Genomic DNA, 13443 nt, shown 5'->3' on the forward strand with positions numbered 1-13443 from the left:
GGCTTCCGGTGGTTATGAATGCATGTGGCATACTGGGGCAAGGAGATTGAAGGGTGTGAGAAAAAATCAGGCTGAGACTCAAAGGCAAAAAAATGTGGTTTCATCCTTTGTCTAGTTCTTAAATAAAGCACTTAGCGCTTTGTATTTTAATTATCTGATTCCCCAGACACACTGTCATCGCCATCATTGTATTCCTGGTGCCTTACTTGGCACAAATCACAATGCTAAGCCATATTTTTGAATGAATGGATGAATAATCACAAAGAGAAGGGGTAGAGAACAAACACTGACTCAATATTTGCAGCATAGTAAATGTTAATATTTTTATTCCTTTTATAATAAAGAGAGTACAAAGGGCTGGGGACAGAGACATCACAGGAGGAGGACAGGTAGTGCCACTTCTGCAGAAGACACCCCTGAGCTACACACAGAAGGGAAGTGGATTCCCGGGGCAGACTTTCCCATCCAGAAGATCAGGAGAAATCCAGGTGAGTTTGTCAGTAGCTCCCCATGCCAGCCTCCCAGGAGTCCTGGGCATGCCTCCAGGTGCCAGTGACTCCGACTCCTTTTTCCATTTGCCAGAGCAACCTAGTTACGCTCGTCTACCCAAGTTCCCAATCTGAGTTCCATTCTCTGACCTTCCTCTTCTTTCTTGTTTTGTTCTTACTTGAGACTGATTCTCACAGGCTCCCCTGGCCCCTGCACTCATTTTCATCATGTTCATCTTCTAATTCAGGAAATACCTCCAACCTTAGGTCTTTCAGCTCTGCCCCCAAACCTTCCCACCTCCCCATTTACCCCCCAGGTTCCTCAATCCTGAGGTGCAGAGCTCTGCCGTTGGACTTCCGAGCATGCATGGCTCATGTGCAGAGGGAGGGTGGAAGCACGTTCCTCAAGGCAGAAGGCCTGCTCTTGTTGAGGACCCTGGGTGTCAATCAAACAGATAGTGGTAGGGACTTTCGGTGCCCCCTCTTCAAGCTCTGCTCCTGCACTCCACTCTGCTGAACTTGCAGCTCATTCTGTAATAAATTCTGTAGTAGCAAGGCTGTGGCAGGTGCTCCGGAAGCCCGGCTGCAAATATGGTGTGCAAGGAAGACATTGCAAGTCATACAAAATGGTTGCTATGGAACATGTTGAAAGTGAGAAAGAGGGTTTAACTGTGGATTTTATTATACGTGAGATAATAGAAAGGCCCAGGAAGCTGGCGTTGCAGCCACCCGCTGAGGGAGAAGAAAAGAGAGCAGCAGAAACAGCTAGAGGCGTTCCAACAGATGTTAACGCGTGTGGACACCCTCGGGTCTCCTGGCCGCTTTCCCTTCACCCAGATTTAGTCTGTGGCAAATCTAAACATTTGCAAATTCACAGTTGTAATCAGTCATGCGGCACATTATGAACTTCCACTGGCGATCCCTGTGGGGGGAAGAGTGAGAAAACTAATGTCAGTGAGAAAAGACACTGGGGGAAACACAGTGGAGAACATTTGGAAGCTGTAGGAATTGATGGGACACCTAACCTCACTTTGATCTCAGACTTCTCTATGAAGTCTCCAGGGAACCCACACGGCTGTGAGGTCAGCCTGTGCCTTGGAGGGGACTCACTGGGTTCCTGGCTGTTCATCACCAGTTGTCAGCTCACACTGCTGTTACCCTACAAGTTACTGGATTGGAATAAAAGCATTTATTTAACATCATCTCCACTTCATTGTAAAGAATCTTCTTTTAAAGAGGCCATCCGTTTTCTCACTAGTTCTTTCATTTACTGAGTACGTACTCATCATGTGCTGGCCCCACGCTATACATTGCATGGTCCCCTTCAGAAAACATTCTTACAGAGAAATGAAGTGAGGGCAACAACTCCAAAACTCCTCAAAATGGAAAAAAAAAAAAAAAAAAAAAAAAAAGAAAATGCCTGCCTTTCTGGCATAACAGAAATTGAAAATTGAATTTCCTGTCTGTTTAAGTGGTTAGGGGTGGGAGGAGAGTACGTAGAACTGCTCAATTTTGAAAAACGGGGTGTGGATACATTTCAAGGAATGTTCTTTGCTAAAGGCAAGGCTATGTTTTTCATTCATCTATTCAATAAAAATGATTGAGTGCCTGCTCTGCATGACGCTCCTGTGGTCTGATATGGTTTAACAATAACAATGATAATTGTTAGCTACTATTTACAGAGCACATGCAATGTATGCAGCATTGCACTGGATGCTCCAAGTGTTTTTTCATTTAATCCTCACACGATTCATTGTTTAAGAGAAGAAGCAAGCTCCAAGAAACAAGTGACTTGCTTTAAGGTAATACGTGTAATATGTAAGGATTTCAGGTGCCAAGGTTGTTGGACTCAAATCTTGGTCTTTCTCTCATACCACACTGTCTCCCTACTTGGTTATTTATAACCCCATGAGAGGGCATGGCTGTCAGGCCCTTTGATCCTGATAGGGGCCAAAAATAAAGAGTTTTTCCATAGTTCATCAAGTAAATACTTCCAAAGCACAGTGGGATCTTTTAACCTTAGAATTATCCTTCTCCCCTTTCAATTTACAAGGCCTCTTTCCAATTCAGTTTTATCCTAAACACCACAACCGACAAGGCCTCCATCCAGTTTCTGAAGTGGCACGTGGGACTGACCACCCTCAGATGTGGGAGGTATGGTGCACTCTGTTCAAACAGCATAAGGCAGGCTTTATAATTCTGAGTCTATAGCTCCAGGTTGTTTATTTAGAACAATCGGGAATAGAGTCCCCCAGAACAAGCTTTTGAAGGCCTGGCAGCAGTTGTCAACAGAGGACATAGCTTATTTTACATGGAGATTAGCAAACTGTGGCATGCATGTTTACCAAGTGAATTTAATTACTGCAGCCAGGTCTTATTTATCTGTGTACCAACAAACGCAGATAAACAAGACCTTATGGCCAGGCATTCATACCACTCTTTTAATTGATGCTGAACAAAATTTAGACTTGGTCTTAAGAGGACCAAAGGATCAACCAGGGATTTTCTGATTTCCCTCCAGGATAGTAGTTTTCAACCAGGGACAAATTTGCTCCCCGGGGTATATTTGGCAGTGTCTGAAAATATTTTTGTTTGTTATACCTGGGGGTAGGGTGCTAGTGGCATCTAGTGGGTAGACTAAACAAGTAGAGTGCATAGGACAGATCCCTGCAACAAAAAATTATCTGGCCCTGAATGTCAATAGTACTCAGGTTGAAAAACTCCATTCCAGGAGGAAACCACTATGATTTGCATATGGAGAGAAAACCCCTGCACATTGTGAGTCCTGCACTGACAATGTTTCTCCAAGGTGGGGGCCTCAGTATCTTTTAGCAGAGTTAAAGAAACTCAAGTTGTGGATCTTTAAGCCACTGATTGTTAGTGACAGCAGCAATATTGAATGAGTATATTTATTTTATTTTATTTTTTCCTGAGGGGAGTGAGATATTCATTTTAAACCAATGCAATGACATAAAATCTCAGTTTTTCACGATTCTGGGCAATCCACATAACTGAAAATTTCCAAGGCAACAGGAATTTGACATTTTAATTGTCAAAATATATTTATTTTGTAATAATTTTGGATGGCATTCTTTCTTTACTGTATTCTTTTCTGCCCTCTTAAACAGGAAATATAGAGCTAATTTTCTTGTTGACCTGGAGACATCATTAGGAATATTGAACACCCTGTTATACCGTTATTCAGTTTTGTACTTTGGGGTATGCACTCCTGCTAAATGACACCAAGATTCCATGTTCTTTGAGTTCTTGGGTATTTCCTTTTCTTTCTTTTTTTAAAATATATTTCTTATGTACGTCATGTCATTCAGCTATTTCTTCTCACTAGTATAATGAGTTTCATCCTGAGTACTGTATTATCTGTTCTAGCTGTAACTAGCTAGTTAAAAGTTTATCTAAAATAAAAAAAAGCATATGTGTGAGAACTGAAGTGTTCCCCTATGGGTAAATATAAGAACTTTTGTTCATGGAACCTGCAACATATACTGTGCCTTTCCAGTGCTACATAGTGTCTTTTTAAAAAATAAAACCTAGGCCATATTAAATAAGTTAACTTTAGTTAAGTGGGAAGCAATTTCATTTGAAAACATAAATATACACAAAAGATAAGTCACACTCAAATTCATCATAGCCCATTTCCTAATGAATTAATCTAAGTTTTATTCAGTTATCAAAACATTTATTAGTAATTTTTCAAGAACTCATTTCTGCATAAAGCAATTATCACCTGACTAAAAGTAGGTCAAGCCAAATTTTAACACCTGGATTTACCCACATCTCTCTATATTAGTAGGGAGAAGAATTCTTGTTTTCTTTTTATTGTTCTGATATATTTAAGATAGGGTTGGGTAGCTGCTTATAACAGAAAGGGGATGGAAAAAGTTAGTGCTTTTTTTTTTCTTTAGGTTATTTAACTTGTCCTCTTTTTAAAATTTTCTCAGCATTATTGAGGTTTGATTAATTCCTCTTTCATTTCTAAATATGGTTAGTAGATGCTATGTACTGAATGATGGTGTCCCCCACAAATTTATATGCTGAAACCTAATACCCAATGTGATAGTATTAAGAAGTGGGGCCTTTTGGGAAGTGATTAAGTCACAGAGGCTCTGTCCTCATGAATGGGATTATTAACCTTACAAAAGAGGTTGAAGGGAGCTGCCTTGCCCCTTCCACCATGTGAGGACATAGTGAGAAGACACAGTCTTTGAAGCAGTAAGCCCTCACCAGATGCTGGATCTGCTGGTGCCTTAATGTTGAACTTCCTAGCCTCCAGAACTGTGAGCAATAAATTTCTACTGTTTATAAATTACAGGTATTATGTTACAATAGTCAGAACAGATCAAGACAGAAGGTTTTGTGTGTTCTTTCTCTCCAATCCCTTCCTCTTCTCTTCTCTCTCCCTTCTTACACTTCCAAGTGGGGGTCATATATAAGGCCACGGGTTTGAAGAGGGTCCAATTTGACAATGGGTACTCTTCCAAGCATTTTTGCCCTCTTCTCTTGATGTTTGATATGAAAAAATGCTCTTTGCAACTGAGTGAGGGGAAGAGCTTAGAACATCAAGGGACACCAAGTTTAGAGCTCTGCTCTGGAGAGGGCTGGAACCCATCCTCAACTCCCAGGGTCAGCTGCTCCATGATGTGGGTTTATGAGACAGCTCCCTTCCTATCACCTCCTGTTGTCCCTCCAAACCCTCAGTTAATCCTTGACCAAGCAGGAAACTAAGCTAAGGAAAACCCGAGATCAAAATTCCTGCAGATACAACAACCACAATTACTTGAAGTTGATACGACAAGCAAACAGAAAGGACATTGTTGGGGGGGAGGGGGGAGGGAGAAGGGAGGGAGGTTTTGGTGATGGGGAGCAATAATCAGCCACAATGTATATCGACAAAATAAAATTTAAAAAATAAAAAAAAATAAAAATAATAAAAAATAAAATAAATTAAAAAAAAAAAAATTCCTGCAGCCTTTCAAGGAGTTAGTCCCTAGAACCTCTAAGCTCTTGCCCCCGGGGAAGGGGTTATTCTCACCTTTCCACTGAAGAGAAAGTAGTTGTTGCTCCTCGCATGTAGTAATCATAACTGTAGGAAATCATGTCCATTTCCTCACCATAGTGGCCTGGATATTCTGTTGTCAGCCTATGCAGGGAGAACAAAAGGTTAGAGGGAAAAGATAAAACGCATTATTATTGCTGGGAGCAAACAGAGACGTACGATGAATAAGAAATGCAGTTTGAACATCTTGGGAGATCCACGCTGGAGTTAGATGGCCTCCACCAAGCCATTTCAGGCTGCAAGAAAACAGACAGCTCTCTTTCTACTTATCTTTCTTTTCCTGCCTATTAAATTGTACACTGAAAAAGATTTGGACTCCCCAAGCTTTGGAGAAATATTAGATAATATTAATACTAGTCCCATTCCATTCAACTCAACTAGGACAATGTTTTTAAACTGCGGATTCTGAGTCATTAGTAGATCACAAAATCAATTTAATTGGTTATGACCAGCTTTAAAAAAGAAAAAAATAAAATAAAATAAAAAATTAGAGAATGCATTACATGTAATAAGGATAGGTTCATGTGTGCGTGTGTGTAAAAGTTTTGTTTCAAATATTTATGTGTGCATATGTTTATATGAGGTACATATTGTATGATAGGTTAATATATGTTTCTTACTGTGTGTCATAATCAAAAAAGTGTTAAACAATATTTTTCTAAAATGTAAGCTCTACAAAGGCAGAGTTTTTTCCTTGTTCACCATTGTTTTCATGACACCTAAAACAGTTCCTGATACATAGTAAATATTTGCTGAATAAACGGTCTTGGGAGAGCCACTTAATCTCTGTTTCCTGATCTGTAGAAGAATAAAAACTACCTTATGGGTTTGTCATTGGAACTAATAAAAGTATGTGTGATTCTATGGTTTGAATGTTTGCTCCCTTTGAAACTCATGTTAAAACTTAATCTCCAGTGTAACTGTATTAAGAAGTGGGGCCTTTAAGAGGTGCTTGGGTCATGAGGGCTCTGCCTTCATGAACAGACTAATGGATTAATGGGTTATCATGGGAGTGGGTCTGTTATAAAAGCCAGTGTGGCTCTTAGTGAGCCTCCTTCCCATGTGATGCCACGTGCTGCCTCAGGACTGCAGAGTCCCCTCTGGCAAGAAGGCCCTCCCCAGATGCAGCCCCTCAGCCTTAGACTTCCCAGCCTCCAGAACTATAAGAAATATATCTCTTTTCTTTATAAATTACCTAGTTTGTAGTATTCTGTGATAGCAACAGAAAAGGAACTAAGACATGTGATATACTAATACTGGTACATGGTAAACATTGCATCATTAGGAGCTATTTTATTTCTTCTTTCTCCTCCTCCTTTTCCTTCTTTCTCCCCCAAGATTGATTCAATCCTGGGCCTCCTGATGAGTAAGTCTGTTGTGGTCCTTCTTGAAATAAATCTAGAATCCCCTGGTTCTCATCAGGGCTCTGCCACTGGAGATTTTAGAACCAAATTAGTCCTTTCAGCATGAAATGCATCCTCCAAAGTCTTTATCTGCACCCCCAAGGCTGCTCAGGAAACAACTAGTTAGTGAGTATAAGCAATTTCACTTGATTTAGGTTGACCAGGTCATTATAAATTGATGATAGAATGATCTTCCTTTCTGCAGACTGATGATTTCTCTCTTAAGATTGTAGGGATTGTCATGAAATCTTGAAAAGATTGATTTATAAACTGCGAGGGAGCCCCTAGGAGGATCTTAGTGCTTAGGTGCACTGAGATCAATAGTTACATCAAGGTAACGTGAAGTTAGCCAGAGCCCTAAACTCCACACTCTCTTGGTTCATAATCATTTCTTTTTCCACATTATTCACTTGCTTTTGTTCTCTGACTTGTCTTAAGACATAATGATGCCCTGTCAGGCTGCCAAGCCCAGCCACAGTGGGTTGCATGTAATTTTGCTTAATATGTTCATGAAGGGAAATAAGGCTCTGCTAATTCAGAAACATATTTTGAGCTTCTAAAGGACCCAGAAGCAGAGCTTCCTCTTTCTAATTAAAAAAGTCTGTTAAAAGTCTCATAAAGAGACCTCACAGTGCCTCACTTGGATCCCATTGATTTGTTATTCACGAGGATTCTAACATGGGCTGTATTAAAGTTTACTCAAAGAAAGAAGAGTTCATTGAGAACATGAATAATGCAAATTAAGATTATAAGAAATTGGGGATGGGGAGGTGTTTCCCTTACTTCAGGGAACACAAAATATTTTCCAGAACTTTTGAAGTGTTTTTTGGATACGATGTGTAAAGGCTAATTACCAAACATTTCTATTTCTGCTAAGGCAGAATCTATATATGGCAATATATAGCATTAGGCAAAATCCAATTGCCAAAAGTATTTGAAAATAATCAAGCTAAATTTTTATTTTTAGTTTTTACTTACCACACAGATCTGCTTTCAGATTACTTGTATAGTTAACCATATTTGGAATAAAGTGGAAAAGAAAAGCTTGCATTAAAAACAAACAAACAAAACAAACAAGTTTTAAGCTTCAAAGGGGAAAAAAAGTTATGCAATGCTTTCTTTAACTAGCATTCTCTATTGTTTCTTTTTTGGTAGTGACCAGACATAGGCGCCCTGCCCAACTGGACAGTTTGTCTGCGAAGCCTCTTTGTGGGGAACTGCTGTTAAGGGAATTTCTAGAACATCCTGGAGAAGGCAAGTTGAATGCTTTTTGGTACATTTCCATCTTGGTCCCAGCCGGGTTTTGTTTTCTTTGATTTTTGGTTGTTGTTTGTTTTGTTTTTGTTTTTAATCATAAGATCAAGTTTAGACTATCTTACAGATCCCTGGATTAAGGATAGGGAAGGAATCAGATATTGATGGAAATCACCCCTACTTTGTGAAACAATACAGAGGGAACAATGGCCCCAATCACTGGTAAAGTGAACCTCCTGAGCACCGTCCACAGCAAGAACTGCTGTTCCAGCATGGCCCAGGGTGCTGTATTTTCCAACCAGATAGATGTGTCTCCATTTAGTTCTTGATGAGATATCACACACACACACACATACGTACACACACAATGTCCTAATAAATGGAAACCCAAGTAATAGCTCCTCAGAGAGAAAAAATACTTTAAGCTTCCGGCACTAGGCACTGAGACAGGGCATAGGAACTTGTCAGGAAATTGACAGAGGCTACAAGGAAGCAGAATGATCAGTTTCATAAACAGTGGTATTGGGCTCCTGATGATGGGAGAAGAATTCAATGTGGTTCCAGCTTCCTTGTGAACTACTGGGTCACTTCGGGAAGCTTTTTGGCAGAGCACGCTTCATACTGAGCACTGCCACACATTCCTACACCAATTAAAACAATCAAACAAGGCTTCAGCTTGGCAAGATGAAAGCAAAGGCAGGCCAGGATGGCGCCTTTATTCAATTTATTGAAATGAGTCTATTTTTAAAGCTCTTCTGTAGGGAACCTTATTTATCCCCTTTGAAGAAACCACTGTGTGTGTGTGTGTGTGCACGCGCATGTGTGTGTTCATTCCTCCTGTCACTTTTGGGTGAATGACTATTGGGGTACAATTTTGTACTTCACAATCTTTTACTGCTATCTGCAGGCGAGATGAAACATAGAGAGTTGTTCCAAAGCTAAGTGATAGCTTGAGGCTGTAAAACCACTTGTACAACCAAGAAATGTAAGATGAGGTTGAATGAGATGGAAAGAAATTAAATAATATCTTGGTTATAAGCTGAAGAAAACCAGTTCAAACTGATACAGGATTTTCTCATGTAAGACTCCTAACGCACTGAAATTATCAACAGATCCAACTAGACTTAACAAACATTTGCTGAACAATATGTCCTAGACTGAGCTGCTGGTGATGGAAGTCAGGGCTGCTTTACCATGAGAACAGGACATATAACAGAGGTGAGCCCAGATACATGCTGTCACACCCATTTTAAAAAGGGGAATGGAGATGCAATTTAGTTACACAAGGCAGCCAATTTTAGTCATTGTCAGAGGTCTGACTGAGAAGACTATGTTTTTAATAGTTAAAGGAAAGGTTTTGATTCTATTCCTCAACATAAAGTGACTCGGCATAAGATTTTGTGAAAACCCTCCTCTGCTATATCTTACTGGTTACTAAGCAGTTGGACCTAAAGTCAAACCTCATAGCACTGAGATCTGTTTGTTACATCTGTGTGACCTGTGGGCAATTAGAACTGGATTATTTGGCGTCATCCTGGAGGCTCTTTTTGCAGGACATTTGTTCCTTCTGGTGTGCATGTGAGCAATTGCAGTTTTGTATCATGGGCCCAAGTCAGCAAGTGTCATGTCCCCAACCTTATGCCACTTTGTGAGGAAACCAGAAAAGCACACACCACAGACTCCCTACCATGAAAAACTGGAAGAACCCAGCATTTACATGATAACAATTAGCAATAAAACAGAATGTTTTCCAAACTATTCTTTAGAGCTCAGCTCATGCTCAAACATTTTAGAGAAGCTTCTTCTGGGCTTTCAATATCTAATTCTGTTTTGCTCCTATTTTCTCCACTACCTGATTAGCACCTTATTTTAAGTATCCTGTTCTAATGTGCTATGACATGTCAGCACTGCATATTTAGCATTTGATTAAAATAATAGAATACTGTATAACAACTTGTTTCCTAATGATGACCAATATAGTGGGCTCTTTGAAGGATCACTGGTACATGCCATCATATACACCTTTTATGATCCAGTTCAGAAGTGGGCCTGGAGGAGAACTCAACAGTTGTGAATTTGATGGGTTGAGGTTGGCTTATATTCTATATTCAGTTAAAGAGATGCCCCTTTCTGACAGGCATATAATTGAGAAGTTTCTTAAGTAAACCCAGTCTCTTCCTGATCAATTCTCTTGCATAAGGCTTTTCCGACAAGGAATGAGACTATTTCAGATTAGACTGCTTTGTCAATCCTTAACATCCTTAATAGGTGCTGCATCAGAACCTGTTTGCATTACTTTTGCAAAGACAGGAAAAATAAAACCCCAATGCAGTTATGTATAAAGGAAGCACCCACAAAGGAACAACCACTCTGGCTTCTTCCTAAATTGCTGGGGATTGGCCATGTGGGGCTGAATGACCAGGACCACTGCAGTCACCCAAGTGCCTTTCTCTGCATAGACATCCTGAACCTTGGGGTCCTGGGGGTATGAGAAAGAATGTCAAACATTCATGTCTGTCCTCTGCGGCATTTTGGGGGTTTATATTTTAAACAGTTCAGATATGTATCACAATACAGGGGAACACAGTTCCGGGGATATCTGTGGCTTAAATTAGAAGAGGAAAGTCTGTGAATAGTTTCCAAATTGTTCTCTTGGAGCTGAGTTCCTAGCTCACTGTCCAAGCCCAGGGCTGGACTCATGTTGACTTTTTGTCTGCCACACTACACTATGGCCACCCTGGGCCTGCACATCAGTGGGGACAACTCCACCTCCAATATCTCCCCTCCAACACAAATAGCTGCTTTCTTCTCTGTTTTCACCACTAGATGCCTACTGACCTGTTATCGAATGTGTCGCCTACATAGGTCTTATTTCCTCACCCAGACTGAGAGATGGCTCAGTACTGTGCAAAAAGCATGGGATTTGGAGGCAGATAGAACTGTTTGAATCAAGTTTGGAGCTTTGAAGGAAGTCACAATTTCTGTACCTCAATTTCCTCGTCTGTGTAATAATATAATTTTTGTGTGTGAAGATTAAATGAACTAATACATGAGACCAGGATCAGTACTGGTAAGCAAAAGTTATTATTGCTATCATCATTATGAGGATACTTCAAAAAATTCATGGAAAGATTTGTATTATTTTTTAATTCTATTTTTCCAAGAACTTTTTGAAGTACACTCATATTAGAAACTCATAGACAAGTTGTATTTATTTTATATCCTTTCATATTCATTGACTGGCTAAATGATTAAATGAATGGAGGAATGAATGATTGCCTCTAGAATCCAATAGAGGAAAGTAGATGAGATAGAATGAAGTGACAGATTTAGTCTGTAATTGAGAGATTTGCTTTGTTCTAAGTAGCCTTGGGTTAGCCAATACTTAGACAATCAGTCACTTCTCTGAAATTTCTGCTTTTGAAGTTTTGGAATAGAGAGAGAGGCATCACTCGTATGCAGGCAGCAAATACATGTCTAAATTGTAAATATGGCACAGTAATTATGACAGCCACTCCAGCTGAGGAAAGGACTGAGTGATTTTGCTCAAGTTCAGAGGGGCTGTTGCCTGCCAGGGTGAATGATTTGTGTACCATGCAGTTCAGGGCAATAGTTGTCAGCAGGGCACAGAAGCACCTAAACCTAATGCAAGCTCCCTTCAAATGTAACATCCAATCCTATTTTCTCAAAATATGGGTATCTCTATCTCTATAGTAACAGCTTCCAGCTTGCTCAGAGGAACCAGAGTAGAAGCTGCCCTTCTCACCAGGCATCCAGGAGGAAGCTGTGCTGTAGGAGGCTGTCCAGGCAGGGACAGGGGGGACAGACACTGCAGTGGGGAGCCTGTGAGGTCAGTCCTGTCCACTCTCAATGCAAACACTCCTCCTCTCGTGTTAAAGTGTGAATAACAAAGACACCAGTTAAAGATGAACTTTGACTGGGTATTTTGGGGTGGGAGAGAGGAGGAGAATGTTCTGATTAACTGATTATGTTGTTATTGTTAACTAGGCCTGTCCAGGAATTAAGGAAAACCACTCTCTGGCTTATGACTTGAGCCGGGGGAGCGGGGAGGTAGGCAGTGGAGAATACACAGTCTGAGAGTCACGGGATCTCAGGGTTGAAGGAAAATATAAAGGTCATCTAAGTTGATTCATGGTTTTTTTGGTCAAAATATATTATCCAATGAACCAAATGAAAGATCATTGTGAAGGTTAATTCTAGGTGTCAACTTGGTTAGATGAAGGAAAACTGAGAAACGTGGCAAAGCTATCTCTTTAGGTGTGTCTGTGAGGGTGTTTCCAGCAGGGATTAGTATGAGAGTCTGAGTGGCCTGTGTGGGAAAGACCCACCCTCGGTGTGTGGGTGGGAACCATCCAATCCCCTGGGGGTCGGGAGAGAACAAAAGGCAGAGGAAAGAGGGGAAGCTCTCTCTCTCTCTCTCTCCCTCTCTCTCTCTCTCTCTCTCTCTCTCTCTCTCTCTCTCTCTCTCTCTCTCTCTCTCTCTCTCGATCCCCTGGAGCTGGGATACACTCTTCTCTCCTGTCCATGGACATCAGAGCTTGAGACTCTTCAGCTTTTGGGTTCAGGGACTTACACCAAGGACACCATCAGCTTCCCTGGTTGTGAGGCTTTTGGACTTGGACTGAGCCATGCTACTGGCATCCAGTTTACAGACAGTCTTTCGTGGGACTTTTCTTCACAGTCGCATGAGCTTATTCCCCTACTAAATCCCTCTCATACAGTTATAACCTATCCTATTGATTCTATCTCTCTGGAGAACCCTGACTAATACAGCGATGGATTTGGAGAAGGACCATTTAGAAAAGGAATTCCAAACCGTCAGTTCTTGGGACAGTCTCTGCCTAGACAGGAGACAGTCTGGTGTGTGGCGTGTAGCAGCTGGAGCTGTTAGGAGAGGGGAATTATTACTAACAGTCTCTGAAGAGTTGTGGCTGCTTCAGTGACATGTGTTTGTGGTTTGCAGATCACTGGATGAAGAATTCGAATTCTCATGTACACATAAACATGTGTAAAATTTACACATTCATCCAATCCAGTGAGAGCCGTTCAGGAACAGCATGTCCACATCTATCAGGAATTCACTCTCTCGCCACAGTTCAGTGATACTATGATATCCAACGAGAAACTGCACCAGCTGAAAAGAGAGCAGCACCTTGGTTCCCACCAAACGAATAAATCCCGCATCCATTCGGGAGCTAGTTGG

General features: G+C 40.8%; 1 protein-coding gene across 1 annotated transcript in view; it reads right to left on the reverse strand.

Moving 5' to 3' along the window:
• Positions 1-297: 297 nt before the first annotated feature.
• Positions 298-13443, reverse strand: part of DPT (dermatopontin) — a 30189-nt gene continuing 17043 nt past the window's right edge. Inside the window, exons 3-4 of the mRNA XM_063105299.1 lie at positions 5539-5646; positions 298-1410 (exon numbers count right to left, since the gene is read on the reverse strand). Of these exons, the coding sequence (XP_062961369.1) occupies positions 1344-1410; positions 5539-5646 (175 nt within the window). The 3' untranslated portion in view covers positions 298-1343. The remainder of the gene's footprint in view (positions 1411-5538; positions 5647-13443) is intronic.

This window comes from Cynocephalus volans, chromosome 8 (assembly GCF_027409185.1).
Source record: "Cynocephalus volans isolate mCynVol1 chromosome 8, mCynVol1.pri, whole genome shotgun sequence".
Classification (NCBI taxonomy): Eukaryota; Metazoa; Chordata; class Mammalia; order Dermoptera; family Cynocephalidae; genus Cynocephalus; species Cynocephalus volans.